This window comes from Drosophila virilis, chromosome X (genome assembly GCF_030788295.1).
Source record: "Drosophila virilis strain 15010-1051.87 chromosome X, Dvir_AGI_RSII-ME, whole genome shotgun sequence".
In the NCBI taxonomy this organism is placed as follows: Eukaryota; Metazoa; Arthropoda; class Insecta; order Diptera; family Drosophilidae; genus Drosophila; species Drosophila virilis.
Window position 1 is genome coordinate 15,186,830 of NC_091543.1, and position 19,135 is coordinate 15,205,964.

The window sequence follows — 19,135 nt, forward strand, 5'->3', positions numbered from 1 at the left end:
TTCCTGATCCCCGACACCAGCCCCACAGTCCCCAGGCACCAGCCGCCAGCCACTCGGCCCATTGCCAGCCGCTGGCTTTTGCTTACAGCTTAGACAATTAAACTTAAAATGTATTAATTTATGGCCATGTGTAAGGGCCAATTAGTTCGAGGCCAACGTCGCGTTTTCTAGTGGGCGCGAAAATCGCGCAATTAAATGCACCTGATGACAGGCGCAGGGCACGAGACACGAGGCACGAGGTACAAGGCAGCAGCAGCAGAAGGGCGCAACAGGACTCTAACACACATACACACATAAATGCAGACACACATTAATCATACACACACACACACACGCAGCAGGACAGCAGCTTTATAGATTTGTTTATGGCATTTGGCTGTCTATTAAGGGTTGAATTGTAGCCCCTGTCTCAAAGGATCTGAGCATAGATGAATGTCTCGGAAAGCGTAGCAAATGCCCTGAAAAAAATAAATAAAAGTATAATAATAATGATAGAGAGAAGGGGGCCGCCTGCCCCCTGAATGATAAATGTTTTAATGTGCAACATGATTTAAATGGGAACTAAACGAAAGAGTTGAAGAGAAAGAATTTAAATAGTTTAAGTAGGGCACAGTTCCAAGTGCTTATCAAAAGGGAGCTATGAATTATATTTAGTTCTTCCTTAAACTTTCTTTTTTCTCAAAAATCTCAATGATATTACGTTTATATGATAAATGAATAGAAGAAGAAAACTCTTCTGAGCTTTAGCTTAACAGAAGCTAAGAAAAGATTTGAATTACTAAAATTATATTTGAATTTTTAATTGAAAATTATTTGTTATTTTTTTAGATTTCTTAAATTAGTATATTTATATTGAATACACCTCAAGATTTATTCTATTTCATATGAGAAAAGTTCTTAAAAATGCATCAACATACTTTAAAAAGTAGCCTATTACCATTTTTCACTAATAATTATGTTAAATAAGAAAGATACTTTCTCACTTTAAGACAAGGAAATGATAATACATTTTTCATGGAACTGAGTTCGAATACCTGATTAATGTAAATATATAGCCAGAAGACCATAGAAGCAAATGTTATTTAAAAAAAAAAAAAATAGTTGGAAAGGAATGGATATGGACTGATTCATACAGGCTTAAGAGATAGAAAGAGAGAGAGAGAAAGAGAGAGAGAGTGATTGCATATTATTGTGGGAAAAAAAATTAAAAATATATCTTTAAGAAAAGAAAATTCTTGAAATTCCCTCCTTTCTTTCTTTCCCTTTCACTTACTCTCCCCCCCTCTATCTCTCTTTCTCTTTCCCGTCCCCTCTCCCTCCTGCTGGACAACAGTTGTTTATCAGGCTATAAAATTATTTACCGAAATGCGCTCACATAAATTCTCATGCAAATCAGTCTAATCGGCAATTTAATCGGCTGGCAAACATCGAAAAAGTTGACAGCAAATAAATTAAGGTCGGGGGTCAAGCTAAAAGTACGTAAATACACGCTGCTCAAAAGGCAATAAATTAAATTTACATCAAATTCGGCAAACTCTAAATATAAGAAAATGAAAAAAGGACGAAAAAAAACCTGAAACATAAAATAAATAAATACCAGCGAAAACGGCAAGCGACAAGAAATTGTTTTCATTTGGATTTGAGCGGGCTGCGGGCTGCGGGCCTGGCCTGTGCGGGGCGTTGGATATTAAGTAAACAAACAAACAAACAAACAAACAAACAACAATGAAACCAAGCAAACAAACAGACAGCCAAACAAACACAAGGAGCAGAAGCAAAGGCAGCAACCAGAGCCAGCAGCGGCAACAGGAGTCGGCCGCGGAGTCAGAGCCAGAGTCCGCCCGAGAGAACATCCGCGTGATGCCGGGGCCAGCGTCACGTGAAAATGAAATTTTAATTTTTCTTTTTCCAATGCCTTTTTGTGTTTTCTTTTTTATTCACTTCTTTGCTTTTTTTTAAGTCTATGAAGCTGCTGGCCAAGATGCGGGCCCTTGCGAGCTGCTGCTGTAGATAGAAACGTGGGAAAGACCGGCGGATGGGCAAGCGGCTGGTTGGCCAGTCGGGCGAGCGGACGGGCGGGCGGACGGACGGGTGGGTGGTTGGTCGGTGGCTTAAGCCAAGTGGCGATTATGCACGGTAAATCATTTCGACATTTTCCCGTTCATAAGCACGTAATTTGACTTGATTTTTTAGCCAGCGACCGTCGACCATTTGGTTTATTGACTCTCTCTCTTGCCTCGAGTTGCGGCCAAGATGCTTAGCGCCGTGGAGGCTAGGCTGGCAAGGGGGCAGAGCAGGGGAGAGCAAGGGAGATGGAGTCATGGCACGCCCACGACTCCGCACATAATTGCGGTTAATTAAAGCGTGATTTTTTCCGGCATTTTTTTGGATAAATACATTTTGGAGGGGAGTTTTTTGTTGTTGAACTGTTTCTTGCGCTACAATCTGATTAGGGCCTATCGATTTCCTAAAAGTAAGGTACATACTTTTAATTTGGCTAGATTTTACAGATGAAAACGTATTATCTATATTTTAGATAGATGTAAATCTCGCCATTTTTATTAGCTAGTTTTGAATTCCTTTTATAATCTCCTTCAGTTAAATAACCTGCTAATGTTAAAAAGGCTTGAAGCCTTGCCACCCAGCCACTTACTGCACATCTGGCAACACTGGCAATTTCGTTAGTGAATACTCGTATACATTTTTAATAATTGATCAATTTATACAATATCTTGATGCAACTATAACCAATTGTCAACTGATTAAGGTAGAGTTGCGTTATCAAGAGGATAAAATATCAATCTGAATTAGCCAGCTGTTAAAATCTATTTGGACGAGTGGCTGTCAAAGTACCTAGTAAATGTTTTTTAAGTGTTTAAAAATTCAAATAGACTTTGGATTATTTTTTAGTTGCTAAGAATTCAAGCCCGGCTTAGGATTATCTGGACTAGTCTGAGTTCCTTTGAGAACTTGGACATGGTAGGGCATTCAGATGTATTAGCTGGCCTAAGGCCCACAAATTTTCTGATTTGAAATTTTTGCACACCCTGCATTGCAACTGTTGTGCGTTTGGGGTTTGTCTGTGCGTCTGTGGGAGAGGGGCTTCTGCCCCTTTTTGCTATTATATATATTTTTTTTCCACATGCACAATTCAAAATTGATTATTAATGATGGGCGGCCACATTTGCCAGGCATTTGACGGAGTTTGGCCCCCATTGAAAGATACTCGAATTATGAAAATGCGTTAAAAAAGGCGGAAAAAGAGCGCAAAGAAATTAATTATGGAAATTACTTGGCCTGTCTACCAAAGCAGACCTGCAATACCCTCTCCGCGGCCAGCCTAAGCGGCTTGTGGTTTGATTTATTTAAATTTTTCTTTTTGGTATTTCTTCTTTTATTTCTTTCACTTTCACTTTTTTTTTTTTTTTTGATTATTTTTGTTATGCTCTCGAGTGCCTGGCAGGACACTTGGCCATTATAATACGGCTTGCCCGCCAGCCACTTGGCAAATAACAATTTATTTTCATTAATTTGTGCTTTAACCCCTTGACGTTGGGCTTCATTAAAAATGCGCTCTGCATGGGCCACATAAAAATTAGGCGGCGCGGCAAGTTGATTGCCATTAACATTTTAACCCCTTCGGGCGGCAGGACGACTCTCGCGTTTCCTTGTAATTATTGCAATCTGTTCGATTTTAGGACACTCTGCCTACCTCACACCCACGCTGCTCTGCCCACAGTTGCCGCATAAGCCAAGCTGCAAGCGGCGCGACCATTTTGCAATTTAAAAATGCAAATTAATTGCCACATGGCCCAGGACGGAACCAGGACGTTGACTAAAAGTGTTATGGCATTATGTCTTGGCCATTAAAGTAAATTGTAATTGGCATTTCTAACCATGTTAGTGCCAGGGCTGCAGCTCGAACCGGTTCGCCGTGAACAAAAGCTTGTCCAAAAAGGCTATATTTTTCGCTCTTAAGCAACTTTGCGGCATGCAGAGAGATAAGCAATAGAACATGTTCATTTTCTTGTATCGCATTTGATAAAATTGCACGAAACCATTTCCGATCGGCTTCAAATTCGCTCTTAAGGATTTTAGTGGAATTTAACTTCAGATGTGTAAAGATCTTAACTCAGTTCAGAAAAAAAGGCCAAATATTATCTTTCTTAACAGCACAAATTAGAAATATTAAACCATTTTCTTCAAGCGAACCGCTAGCGAGTTTTTGATAATTGTGTTGCAGCCCTGGACAAAAAAAAGAGGCTATGAAATTTAACAAATGTCGAGGGTGGGTGCGGTTGGCTGGTTAGCAAGTGGTGCTCTTCGTGGTGGGGGTGGCAGCAGTAGGTCTTCTTCATCTTCTTCTTTTTGCTCTTCTGTTTTTTTTTTTTTTTTTTTTTTTGCCAATATTAAAAGTCATAATTCAATTTTATTGCAAAATGTTTCAGGTGCCTTAATCATTTCTAATATCCTGGCCGGCTTCCCAGGACGCCTATTTGTTGTTGCCTGCATTGTACCAAGAGCCCGGACAGAGTCTGCAGTCATGGAGTCATGGAGTCTGAAGTCATGGACTTCCGCGCACTCATAAATACTAATTTCACAGGCAATAAAGGCGAAACATTTGCCAGCAGCTCCGCACGTACTTTTGCCATTTTGATCGCTGCCAGACATTTAACAGATAACCAAACTGTGAGATATATCCGCCGACTGGCAATTTTTAATGGATTACATTGTGATTGTGCCAGCCGGCAGCTGTTACCAGAGCAAAGCTTACTGTGGTGTGGGTTGATCTTGCTTGCTGGAATAGTTGCAGGCCATGAAATTAACAGCGTATTTTCAATTTTAAGCTGAACGACCATCCGCCCCTCCACCATCCCTGTCAACCCCTTCCTCGCAGAGCAGCAAGCATACAAAACCTCCAGCATTTTACCCACATCAGTTGCAGTCAGTTCAAAGGCGAGAGCCTCAAGTGCCAGCGTCACAAGCCGCAAAATAGCCGATGGTCAGCAAACTCAGCAGATAAACTGATAGCAAAATTGAATAGCCGAATACAGTTCAACGAATCGTGTATGCTCTATATGTACGGGGGGGGGGGGAGTTAGGTGTGCCACAGTACAACAATAACATAATTTGCATAGGTCGTAGTTTGATTTCAATTTCACTCGTTCCTAACCTCAAAACTTTTCACTATATGAATATAGTTCACTGAATATTTGTATATTCATATTCATATTTCAGACACTTTCACTAGTTTCTACTTGCTTACTTACGACTAAATATGCCTTAAAACAATTACATACCAGTTCCAGTAATTTCCACGTCTTGTGGCTTACAATCTGAATAGAGATATTTCTGTTTCCGTTCTATTTTTTCTGTTCACATTTTGTTGACTTATATTGAATATACTCCAGCATCTCTGCAATCATCTCGTTTCAATTCCATTCGTTTCTGAACACCATATTAAATCAAAATTGTGGATAAACTGAAAAAAAAAACAAATGATATAGTTAATAAGAATATATAGAAAGTACATAACATAGAATGTGGAACAGAGGAGAATATAGAATAAGAGAATAATAGAGACTACATTTGATGCATAGAAAGTATTTTGGCGTCTAACCGGTTTAAGTTAGTTAGTTAATTAACCCGCCTATTATATGGGCCGAGTAGGCAAGCTTAGCATGAAGCTAATAAGCCCCGATTGCAGTCGTATCGAAGCGTATCAGTTGGGGTTAACGCAAAGTCCTTTGGGGTGAGTGTGTGACGGCCGCCTGTGTCTGACTGACTCTGTGTTGTGTCTGTGCTTGTGTGTGGGTATGTTTGTGTGAGTGTGTGAGTGTGTGAGTGTGTTCGTGTGTGTGGTTATGCATAACGGTTCATTGCCAAGCTGGCAGCGTGGCAAGCAACTCCGTCTAATCACTGTCAAATGCAGGCGTCGCTTACGCATTCAAAGCGAGACAAAGGCCAACCTCGGTGGGCGAACGGGCGAACAGCTGAGGGGCCTGGCTGGAGTCGGGGACAGGAACTCAAGACAACGTTCTGGACAATACAGTCAAGCCAGGGGCGGAGTACGGGGCTCTGGCATGCTTGTTAATTCGATTAATTACAACAATCAGCGGCATGTTTCATCTGCAGCAGTGCCAGTTGTGGGTTTGAGCCGATGGGCCACGCCCCCTGCCCATCGGCCAGTTGGCAGAGGCTTAGCAAATTGCCCAATGCTAATGACGCCTGTGTGTGTGTGTGTGTGTGTGTGTGCGGGTGTGCGGGTGTGTGGGTGTGTGTGTGTGTGTGTATGGGTGGGTGGCAAACAATCGAAGCATAATGACAATGATAGATTTGCCAATATCTGTCATGTTTATGAGCAAAACAAAAGGGCCAAAGGCAACAACAACAACAACAAAACGAAAAAAGAAAATTGCTATCTTTCGCAGACCGACGCTTAAATACCCTTGTCCTGCACTTTGGAAAATAACTGAGCTAAATTGCAAGGCTTTATGCTGTTGAGTTTAACGAAGTTCTCTTCGAAAACAAACAACATTACTTTTCCAAGCAATCTCTTCCCATATGTTTACTGTAACATCTGACGACTTAGTTGTTGATTATGTTCACTCGGCTGTGGTTACTGAACAGGAATTTAAATACTTTATATAGTCAGATGTGTTACCTTCTATGCCTTACATGCTTCAAGATAGAATTATAATACCCTCTATGAGAGCAGAAGAACACACTGAGATACTCACACACTCACACAGAGACAGAGTGAGAGAGAGAGAGAGAGAGAGAGAACAAGTGTAATACAATATAGAACATAATTGGATATAACATTTATACGCAATCATCGACAGATTGCAAAACGATTAAGCAACCCTCGTGTGCAAGAAAAATGAACTGGAAGAAAACGAATAGGAAAAGGCAGCGGGAAAAGTAAATCTAATCAGGCAAAGAGCGAGAGGGAGAGAGCCTGAGGGAGAAAGAGAGAGAGAGAGAGAGAGAGAGAGAGAGAGAGGGGGGGGGCGCCAATGGACATGGGCGCACGAGCGGGGACAAGAGCCGAAACATTGTAGAGCCGGGCAATGCGGGCTGCTCTGTACTTGTTTATGTTCCTTTCTTTTCGACTGTAACTGAAACAGAAACAGAAACAATCAACTTAATTTGCCGCCCGCTGAAAGCCCTGTGGCAGATAAATTAAGTCATTAGTTGGAGCTGCCACTTTGCGGGGCAACGTTGGCGGGGCGAAAGTTTCCCTGTCCCCCCAACCCCAGACCCCATGGCAAAGTGGAAAATAAATTGGCGAACGTTTGTTTTGAGATTAACCGCGATTAGGAACTCTGAGACACGCATGGAAGCGGGCGGCGGGAAGAGTGGATGTGGAGTGAATCGTAGCAAATGTTGCCATTATTTGATAAGCTCAAACATAGACACAAACTGCCACGTTCCAGCCGTTCCTGCCCCGTTCCATTCGTGTGTTTGTGTAAACAAATGGCAAATGCGAGAATAATCGTAGGAGATTAAAAAGTTTCATGTGCCCGCACAGCACAACGGAGCCGAGCTTGTTCCAGGGCGGATGAGTGGCGGATTGAGACGGAGGTGAGGGGGAGTTGGCATGCCTGGATTCAGGTTAGGCGTAGATTGGTTGACGCGAGACAAATGAGTGGCGCACGTGAAGCGCCACCCCTCCCCTGCCCTACCCCTACCTCTACCAGCATGTCGCCTTGGCCAAGTCAAGTTTTTGGCCAGCTAATTTATGGCGCCTGCATACAAATTGGCTGTGTCTTCTGGCACGGGAATATCAGACAAAGCCCTTGGCTAACTAGCCCAACTAACTGCTAACTAACAACGAAGCCATGTGAAACCCTTAAGACGTCTTGAAAAACCTTAATTGCCTAACCAAGACGATCTAGACTTTATTGAGAATCTCCTGTTTCTGCTTGCAAATCAACAAATTATCGTTTAGCTTTGGAAGAAAAGACTGGGACTCGGATAGCTTTTCTATATCTATCAAGAATTTTATGTTTGAGTTTTAGGAATATTGCTCAAAGTTATTTTTTAAATTAATGTTCAAGAATTAAATATATTTATTTAATATTCAAATTATTATCTTACTGGGAGTATTAATTTATTATGAATATCCCTGAAAGAAACTTATAATAAATCGATAAGGACATGCTAAATATCTTAGATGCATGCCACAGAAAAAAAGGTTGCTGGTTTGGTGCACAGTTCGAACCAGCTGGCTTTCTTTGAACCCAACTGCCAACCTTACCCTATCATATATTTTCAAAATTCGAATTCAAATTAAATTTTTTGAAAAAATACTGTCCAAAGTTTTGTGGCTAAAAACAAAGTCAGATCCAGTCAGGTTCAAACCCAACTTGCAGCTGTTTCTGCTTGCAAATATTAGCATTAATCGATCAGTTTAGGACAGATTAAATACAGACATTATAAAGATGCTTCAGTCTAGTGTCCCATTGAAATACTTGAAGCTCTGAAAGTTCAAACCTATTAAAATTTTAACTATGAACTATTTTGGCAATGAAATAACTGAAATTCGTAAAATCGAATGTATAACAAATTTGAGCATTTCGTGTACATCATTTTCGCAACATTTTTGATATGGACTCCTTAATTTCATACAACAAATGTAGTTATTCAATTTAATGAAAATTTAGCTAAATTTATGGTATATCGCATTAGTTATATATGACTTAAGTTGTTTGTCAAATTCGGATGAAAATTAAACACAAAGAGCTTATTTCTTTCGGCAGACACATTTCTATTTTAACTTTTAGAATTTAAATATTTACGTTAGATGTGGAACTCCGCTCTGTTTTAATTTTGAGCCATAACAGTTTAAAATAGTTTCACCCGCAAGCGTGAAAAATTTACGGAACGGGTGAGTAAATCTTTTCTGTTAACCTTTCGCTCGTGGTCATTTTTAAAATTCGTAGTTCTCATCTTTGAAACTAGATTCACCGATTACGTCAAATCCACTGTGTTTGGTGGAAAACTGATGAAAGAGTCGAACGAGTTATATCTTAAAGAGCACATATATTCATAAGTAACTCAACATTTCAATAAAGTGTTGTTTAATGAAGCTCTTCCTGTTTAATGAACCTCTTCTCATAAATTATTTAGTTTATGCTTGTCGAAGGCTATAACTGTCTACAAATTATAAAATAGTTTATCATAAATGCTTATCTAAATTGCAGCTATTATTTTTAATACGTTCGGCTAGGTATTATAAATTAATGATAGGCAACATAGTTAAACAATGACTGGCAAATTGTAACGTTTAGTGGGTTCAGCGCATGCAAAGGCCAAAAGTTTTAATTAAATCATGAAAATTATACGACTGCAACTGTAACTGCAACTGCCACTGACACTGCAACTGCGTTTGCCAGCTAAGTCGGAATAAATGAGCAGGACAAGCAACAACTAGAAAGGAGACGTTCAACTCCCGTGCTGCAAATGCAACCCCGATTGCAAAGTTAGTCTGCATCAGATAGCACAAAGGGGCAACAAAAGCGCAACTTTAACAACAATAAAAGCAAAAAAAAATAAAAATAAAAAAAAAAACAGCAACAACGATTAGTTTAAGTTGGAGTTTGAGCTGTTGTAGTTATTGTTGGCGTTAAGGGCGCCGCCTACAAACGGCGCTAACAGACACACGAACTTAACAGAACAGCGCACTGTTAACGATAACATAACATTTAACGCTTTTTTCTTGCTTTGGCGCCTGTCCAACTGCTGTTGGCGCTTGTGTGTGTGTGTGTGTGTTTGTGTGTTTGTGTGTGTGTGTCTTGCCAGTGGTGGTGGCATTTGGAGCACCACTTACAAGCAATAACAAAAAGTGGGCGTTAACATTTTGCACGCGCTGCTCTCGCTCACCGCGCGCTCTCCTTTAAGACGTTGACGACAACGATACGACGACAATGACAACAACGGATATACATATGTATGTATGTATGTATGTATGTATATACATTTAACATTTGGCCACACCTACGCCTTTGGGCAAATCCCCTTGTGTCCCCCGCCTCCAACTCCAAAGCAACTCCAAACGAACCCCCGCTCCTTCAGCTAACAGCCTTAGATCTGACTGCCCGTCCTTAGTTATGTGCATCACTTGACATGTGGGTCAGATTCCTGCTGCCCCTTGGCAGTGGTGGGGTTTTCTTGGTTGCCTTGGGTGGGGCTGCAGCTCTTGATTGGCCTTTGCGTGATTTGTGGGCTGCGCATATTTATTGCAGCAGCAAAGTACATGCATATGCATGTATATGTGCATGCATATGCATGTATTTTGCATGGGGTATGAATCATTTGAAGTTCTCAAGCAAAAGCTCACACAATAGACATTTTCTAACGGGCTCAGCACAAGAGAAGTATTCAGTTTTCAAACTGTAATTACAAAGAGACAAAAAAAAAATAGTCATACAAAAGAAGAACATGACTCTCTTATTTTGAATCTGACACGCTTAGTTACTCTTCTGACACACACGATTCGTTAAGTTTGTTGTTGTTGCTCTTGCTGTTGCTGCCGATCGGCCTTGCAGTTGAACTAATTACTCAAATCATTTGAGCAACTGTAATGTGAGCGAGTTGAGAAAATGGGTTGAGTTTCGTTAAATTTTGACGACATTCCCGCTTTGAAGTTGCTCGCATGACAAAGGCGTATAACGGTAAACGGGCTGAAAGCTTAGACAAATTTCTATCTGATGCATATTTTGTTGCTTCTGGTTAGCTTCTTATTGGAATTTCTGTTGTTGTTGCCCCTGTTGCTATAGTCAAAGCAGCAGCTGAGCTATGCTAAATATTTGCGTAATTAAAACATGAAAAGAGTTGTGCGCAAACTCATTTAATTAAGCATGCGGCGGCAGCGCGGAATTTGTCAAGTGTCTTTTACGCAACGCTAGAAGCGGGCAGCCGGGGGCTGCTGTGCCGTGTAGCTGGCTAGCTTAAGGGTTGTCCAATTCACCGGCTCCGGAGCAGCATCCCGGCAGCATCCCGGCAGCATCACAGCGCAATAATCATAATAATTATGGATTTAATTGCCTGAACAATGCTTTTGTTTGTTTTAAATTAAAACGATGGACACTTGACACCGTTGTTGTTGTTGTTGTTGTTGCTTTTGTTGTTGTTGTTGTTGTTGTTGTTCTGGTGGTTGATGTCGGAGAGAGGGTTGCGCGTGAGGGTGCGAATTCTTGTTAACTGACTGTCAGCTGTAGTTCAAACTTGGATCTTGCTCAGCAATGAAGCTGCTCAAAGTGGACGGTTCCGGCTTATATCATATATACACTCAAAAATAAGGAAAATGCTCTGTCGCAAAGTTAAAGCTATTGTATGTCACTTATTTTTGGTTACACAATTCATAGACAACTTAAATCATATGCATACTGAAAGAAAATACGATTAAAAGAGTGAGAGAGAGAGAGAAGGAGAGAGAAAGAGAGAGTGTGAAAGAGGGAGAGTAGTAGGGAGACATACATACGTTGCTCGAACTATTAATATCAAAATCACAAACACAACACAATTTGGCACAACAAAAAATAAACACTTTTTACTCCAAATTTGGAAACCTGCGGGCTTACTTAAATTTATGAGAATCGAGGAGTAAGGCAGCTCTTAAAAGTACGTTCCTTTTCGATTCTTGCATTACATTACATACACATGTACATACATACATGCATACATACATGTATACGTACATACATACATACATATATACATACAAACGTACGTACGTACGTACGTACGTACATAACTACGAACATACGAACATACATACATGCATACATGCAAACATGCATACATGTATACATACATGCTTACATACAATCATACATACATACATACACACATACATACATACATACATACATGCATACATACATACATGCATACATGCTTACATGCTTACATGTTTACATGCTTACATTCATACATGCATACATGCTTACATGCAGACACACATAGATTTAAAAAAGCTTTTCGAAAATGAATTTGAAGCCCAGGGAATAGAAAAGAAAAGACTAATTAGAAAATCGGTTTCCACCAATTTCGCAGCCTAACAGAACCCCGTCCGAGCGTGAATTAATATCACAAAAAGTTTGTGCGCCTGGCCAATCAATCAGGATCAAATGTTCCATATGAATGGACGGATGGACAGAAAATGGACAGACTTGACATTACTTTGAGTTGTAAAACAGCTTTAATAGAACTGAAAGACTTTTCTTTCTTGTGTTCAAGCTCGCTTGGTTTATTAGACTAGATAACTATGTGGCATATCTTTATGATGGCAATTTAATTTATATATTCGATGAGAATACATTTTTCAACATTCTTGTGATTGACAGAGAGTAAATGAGGCAGTGCCCGGGCTGGCAAGCGTGCCAAATTGAAACATTATTTTTCATAGATGCCGCTGCGGAGGCGACGCGCCGGGGCCGTAAACAAAAGGACGAAGGACAACGCAACGTACGCATTTGCTGATAAGCAAACGGCGCACAAAGGACATTTTCATAAGCATTATACTGATTATGACACCAGTCGACAGAAACAAAGCACACACCCCCAACCCCCCAACCACAACCACAACCCCAAGCGTCCGCCCAGCTAAGATGTGAATTGGACGCATAGAAACTCAATTGTGGACGCACCCAGGAGCAGGCACACACACACACACACACACACACACACACACACAATGAAACAAAAGTGCTGATAAGCCGCCTAAAACTATGCAACGTCAAACTTATGCCCCACCCCCTACTCATACACTCACACACACACACACACACACACACCGCCCCTACCCCTGGGGCACATATGAGCAAGTCGCACAAATCGAAATCTATAAATGACTTTTATTGTTATGGCCTGCAGCGGCGACGCGGCGTCCTTTTCCTTTCTTCCTATCGAAGACAAACCAATAAGACGCCAAACTTTTCCTCGCACACACACACACACACACACACATGTGTATGTGTGTATATTGAAAAGATCGCTTATCTGGAAAGTTTTTGCGGTCGTTCTAGTTGCGCGCATCCGCAGCCGCAGACAAAAGCTGCACGGCAACAACAACAAGGACGCGTGTTCCCTTTTAAAGTTTCATTAATCAAGCGGCAAGCAGTGGGGTTGGGGTGCGGGTAGGGCTAGGGGTAGGGGTAGAGGGGGCCTGCGGTACTTTGTGCGACGGCAGCAACGTTTTATTATTTCAATTGCAGCCAGCGCTAAAAATATGAAACATCATTTATCAGGCTGCCTGCGCCGCCCACCCCTCGATAGACCCCAACTACACGCTGACAGTCTGCAGCTCTCTCTCTCTCTCTCTCTCACTCACTGTCCCGCTGTCTCTAACTCTCTCACACACACACACTCTGTGTGCGGATTTGAAATTGGCAACAACAATGCCGTGATTAATGGCTGTCAAAGCGAAAGAGTCAACAAATGTCAAGCACAAGGATGCACGCAAAATGCCAATTGACAGCGACAGCAACAGCAGCAAGTATGGGTAAGGGCATGCCCGACTAGAAGATACCCTGAACAGAGCATCGAGCGAGCTGCCCTCTTCTTCTCTTAGCCACATGCTACATATGTCAAATGCAGCCTTGATGAACTTCAGTGTTTGTACTCCGCTCTGTATGGAACTTATTATTATTAGCTTCGAAATGTTATCGATACTTATCGATTAGAGGAAAACGGGCGTGGTCATGAATCAGAACAAAGAGCTTTACTTCAGAACGACTGTTCCTATAAAGAAAGTCTACTAAACTAGATGTTACCTACGAAATAAGCTTAACTCGAAATTGTAATCGATTTTAGAGAAATAATATGTGTTTTATAAGGCTTTTCTCTTTTAAAGCGACTAAAAAGAGAAAAGCCTTATAATAGCTTAGTCCAATGTGAGAATGGAGAATTCGTAATCGAGAACATGTTTGGAGAAGTCGTTTGATCAAGATACGTTGAAAGAAATGAATATTTTCGACACAAGAGCCTTAAGTTTAAAAGAATTTCCAAAGGACATTCTTCAGATCAATGAAAGTAAACTGTTTTCAATATTTTTGTTAATTACATTTATTTTTATTTGGTTTTTTAATATTTTATTTTTTTTTTTTGAATTTTTTTTTTTTTATTTTTGATTTCTTTGTCTGGCGTTCATCTAGATTCGAACGCAACGCGGCGCATAAAGGTCCACTCTAAAGGATCCTATATCATTTTAGATGTGTGTAGCTTAGATTTTAGATATTTTTGATTTTTGACGTTGCACAATTAAAAAAAAAAAAAAACGTCGCTTATGCATTTTACATTTATTTAACATAGTTATGTGTGTAGGTAGTATTGTTTATATGTTTATATATATATATATAGATATATATATATAAGAATTTAATGCATAATTATTGAATAGACTTTTTTTTTCTTTTTTTTTTGTTTTTTTTTTTTTGTTGTTTTCACTTCTGTTTTTTCTTATACACACTTTGGTTTTTCTTTTCACTGCTTTTGCAATCAATCATAATTCTTTCATTATTTTTTTTTTTTTTTATATATTAAGTTTTATACGTTTACATACACGTGAATATTTTTGCTAGCTTATGTTTGTTGTTGTTCTCTATATTTTTGTATTTTTTCATTTAATTTGTAAGTTAACGCTTAGTTTTTAGGTAATTATAGATTAAATGGAATCGCATGAGTTGCTGACAATTAAATATGCATATTGAACATTAATAATAATCATAATAAAAAAAAAAAGTGTTTATATCATATTAATAAATACATTTATATTGTAACTAGTTTGCTTTTGTTTAGTTTTGCGTGCATTTTTCTATCATACACACACACACACACATACACACACAGACACACACACACACTCACACACATATATATCCCAACCTTTCCTTATAATTTCTTATACTCTTTACACTCGCATAGTTTTTTATTTATTTAATTTATGCTTATATCAAGGCTGCCCTCTTTTATAACTGTTTCTTTAAGCATATATTTTTACAATTAGTGACATATAAAAAAAAAATATTGTTCTTGTTTTAGCCTCGCACTAACTAAACTTAAATAATAATCAACAATGTTGTTTTAACAGACTTCGAAATGAACGCGAAATTTCAATTGTTGTACACATATAGAAAATAGAAAGTTCTTTAAATATTTACACATTACACAAAATGCCAATTTCTGTGTGCTTATTTTACAACTGGCGGCCTTCCAAATGGAGTTACAAAAACAAAAATATGCAAATCGAAAAAAAAAGGAGTGTATAATCGGTCGGTGGGGCTTGTTTAAGAAAATTAAAATTCTCAATTCGATCAGCCAACTTCTCTATGAACAACTCGACGGTTGAGTTAAAGCAAACTTCGACTAGCAACTAACTAAAGTCTAGTTAGTGACTAAACGCAACTGAAATATTATTTGCCTAGACTCTATCTACTTGTTTGCGGCATTATAATCAATATGCGTGGAGCTGTGAGCATTTTGGTCAGGGATATGGACATCAAAAGAGATCAGAGCACATCTAGCTTGGCTTGGACATAGAGGATGAAGAATAGGTCGCAGGGATCACAAGATCCTGCCTTGCCCCTAACTGAAGTCCGCTTGGTGCTGATTAGCGTAGAGCCCAGAGTGTTTGTCATAGAGAGGTCTGATAATATATAAATATTTTTTTTTTTTTTTGCTTTTGACAATTTTCAAGTAAAAGCTGCATAAATAAATCAGGAATACCATTTGAAATAGTTTCTTTCTTTCTTATTTTTTTTGCCGCTTATAAGTTTTTGTTATATTTTTTCGCTCTTTTTTTTTATTTTTTTTTTGGCACTGCTTTGAATTATTTTGGCACCGCACGCTTCGAGCGTTCAAAAAAAAGTATATATATATATTTATATATATCTATATGTATATATAATTATGCATGCATATGGTATATCGCGCATAGAAAGCGGTGCTGGGGCTTAAAAATCAACAAAACAAAAGTTAAAAAAAAAAAAAAAAAGTATTCATCATATTTAAAATTTAACAGTTTTCTTCTTATACATTGTTATTTAATACACATAATTTGTTTTTTTTTTGTATGTTTTGTTTTTTTTTGTTTTTTTTTCTCGCAAAAATTGCACGCAAAGTATTTACAGAGCTTGGAGGAACAGTAAATCAGAGTCAAAATAGTTGCGGGTTCTGTTTTTATATATATATATATATTTTAAATTAAAAAAAAAAAAGAAGAAGTTAAATAACTAAAGCTAAGAAACTTTAACTCAGTCAAAGCAAAACGAACATTTTATGGTTTAAACGTAGTTTTTTGTTTTTAAACATATTGATATATATATAAATATACATATATATATATATCGATATATGCGTTTGCATATTTGTAGCGGGCAATTGCGCATGGGCCGATCAGTTGCGATTGTAGAACTTCCTTTGGTAACGCCTGCAGCTGCTGCCCATGCTGCCAACGCCTCCGCCTGCAACGCCACCGCCGCCGCCGCCGCCCACGCCCATGCCCATGCCCATGCCCATGCCTATGCCCAAACCCAAGCTCATGAGCTGCTGCTGCTGCTGCTGCTGCTGCTGCTGCTGCTGTTGATGTTGATGTTGCTGCTGATGCAGCCCAAAGCCAGCAGCTCCATAGAACTGCTGACCAGAACTGCCGCTGCCGCTGCCGCCGCCGCTGCCGCTCATGCCCATGGCTTTATTTTAGCTGGACGCCCCCAGCTGATTCTTCATGTGCGCGGCGGCAGCTGCCGCTGCGGCGGCCGCAAATGGTGAGCCCACGCCGCCGCCGCCGCCACCGCCGCCAGTTGGGGTCTGTGGGCCATTGTTGTTGTTGTGATCGCCGGGTGTGCGCGGCCCGTTGACCATGCCGCCGCCGCCGCCGCCATTCACATTGGCGCCGCCCGTAACGCCGACCGGTCCGCCGCCCAGCAGTCCGCCGGCAGCGCCAGCGGCGCCTGCTGCGCCAGTTGGCGAGCCCTGGCCCAGGGATGACACATGCCGCTTCAGCATTGGATGATTGGCCATCGAGGCGAACACCAGACGCTCCTCGTAATCGTATTCGCAGAGTATTTTGTTCTCGCACAGGTAGAAGCGATCGCCAACGCAGAATCTGCATGGGAGAAAGAGTAGATTGTGTTCTTGAGCAAGGATAATCCATGTTTAAATCCAATTTTCATAATGTTTTAAGTGTGTGTGTGTGTGTGTGTGTGTGGCTCCGTCTCCGCCTCCTAAACTGTCTGATACCGGAATTTCCTCCTCCTTTTTCAGCTGTGAACCGTGCTTACAACTATTTATACTCTATATAACAGTTTTATATACATATATATATATATAAGTATATATAGCACTGTCTCGGCAAGACGCTGACGAGTTTGCCTGGATGTGGAGAGCTGAAGGCGAGCTGAGTGGCAGGAACAGGAACTGCTAACTGGAAACGATTTTTCCACATGCTTAAACCTGCGAGCGACTGACTGACAGCACAAAGATGACAATTGGCAGGCGAAGGCAACTGGAGCTGGAGCTGGAGCTGGAGCCGGAGCTGGAGCTGCCAGTGAATGGCCAGGAACTGAGTTGGCTGAAACAAAAGCGCAGACGAAGACGGGCACAGGCAGGCCGCAGGACTAACCGGCAAGCAGTCGGAACCGTATGGCATGGGCATATGATGACGGCTCACAAGGAAGTCAGATAAGCATTTGAAAATGTCACGAGCGGCAGCAGCAGCAGCAGCAGCAGGAAATGTTGCACAGATCTGCAAAACGTAGACTGCAAAGAGTTGCCTGAATGCCCAACAAGTTCCGCTTCAGTGAAGTGCAGTGTGCATTCAGCCAGCTGCAAATCAAGTTGTGTATGTGTGTGTGTGTGTGTGTGTCCGGGTGCAGATGCAACATGAAGCCCTTTGTCAAAATATTTATGTTAGCACCTGTACAGGTTGACAAGAGCAGCTGGAGTTGCCCAACATTTAAGCCCGACTCCAGTAAAGCCAAACAAGCCAAACATGGTCCCAGTTGTTTTGCTTGGCATGTGACAAACCGAATACCCTTACTTGGAGGCTCTCGAAACTATTTTGGTGCCTCCAAAGATCACATTCATGACATTAGTTCAAGTGTGGCATGATTCACATGAAGTGTGTTCCTAGATTTCCTTTTAACTAGCGTGTACTAGTTCTTTTGCTAAGTCCAGTTCCAGAACTTAAGCTGCATTTGATATTAGCTCGAACAACAATAACCAGGCATTATGTTATGTATAGCTCAGTCAGGATTTGCCAGCCCCTTTTGGCTAGTCCGCAGCTGTAACCAGTTGGGAATTATAAGCAACTTTAGTTGACGACTTTTCTTGTATCTTTGTACGTATGATTCGCTTAGACTGAGATCAAAACAAAACAAATAAAAAATGTTCTCAGCCTTGATTCTTGCTGCATGCTTCCAGTCTTTTCCTTTGAAATTTGTAGATCCTAGTTAACGTAATACAATAGATTTGTAAGTAGTTGAGGGCTGATGATTTCCAGCTCGAGATCCAACAACTTTACATGTTTGCATATATTCCTGTTACCGCCTTGCCTTAGGACTGGCAGACAACGTACTTAATCTATGCAAGCTCGAGAATATATAACAAAAACTTGAATATTTATCCAAAACTTCTGCTGCATAGCTCTATTTGAGCGCCAACTTGTTGGCCTTGGGCACATGCTCTCGAGCTTCTAGTGCAACATTTTTATGTTTGACAAGTACACGTAGTACCCCATCTGGACAGTCAGAAAGAGGGGTTACAGGGGGCGGGGGGGAGGGGGGGTACATGGGTAAAGCAGCTTACAGCAGACTTACAGCGGATATGAAATTCGGCTTTTGATTTACGTCAACTTTTTGTTGAATTTTTTTTTTTGTTTTGGTGTTTTTGTTGTTTTTGTTTTTGTTTTTGTTTTTTTTTTTTTGGTTACATTTTCTTTTTGGCTGCTGGCGGCGTTGCAGCAAATCGATTGACGGACTGGCTCTGCTCTATATGTATGTGTATGTGGGCTGTGTGGGCTTTGTGGGCGTGGCAGGGCATGACGCTGCCTCACGTCTACATGAAAAACGCTTTGTTTATCTACCAAAACAACAAAAAACGCCAGAGTCAACAAGGTATAAAAAAAAAAGAA

At 40.5% G+C, this 19,135-nt stretch overlaps 2 protein-coding genes across 3 annotated transcripts in view; both read right to left on the minus strand.

Moving 5' to 3' along the window:
* Positions 1-14,476: 14,476 nt before the first annotated feature.
* On the minus strand, positions 14,477-16,692 carry LOC116652215 (mediator of RNA polymerase II transcription subunit 30-like). Its single transcript, XM_070211392.1, has one exon. It carries the CDS (start codon positions 16,690-16,692, stop codon positions 16,402-16,404), a length of 291 nt encoding a protein of 96 aa, XP_070067493.1. The 3' UTR covers positions 14,477-16,401.
* A 9-nt stretch (positions 16,693-16,701) lies between these two features.
* Positions 16,702-19,135, minus strand: part of LOC6635486 (LIM domain-containing protein Beadex) — a 68,875-nt gene continuing 66,441 nt past the window's right edge. For both annotated transcript variants that reach the window (XM_032440267.2, XM_032440266.2), the window contains one exon: positions 16,702-17,110. In XM_032440267.2, coding sequence (XP_032296158.1) covers positions 16,702-17,110 — 409 coding nt within the window. The remainder of the gene's footprint in view (positions 17,111-19,135) is intronic.

Coding starts and splice junctions, on each gene's coding strand:
- LOC116652215 (XM_070211392.1), bottom strand. CDS start 16,692: ATGGGCATGAGCGGCAGCGGCGGCGGCAGCGGCAGCGGCAGTTCTGGT.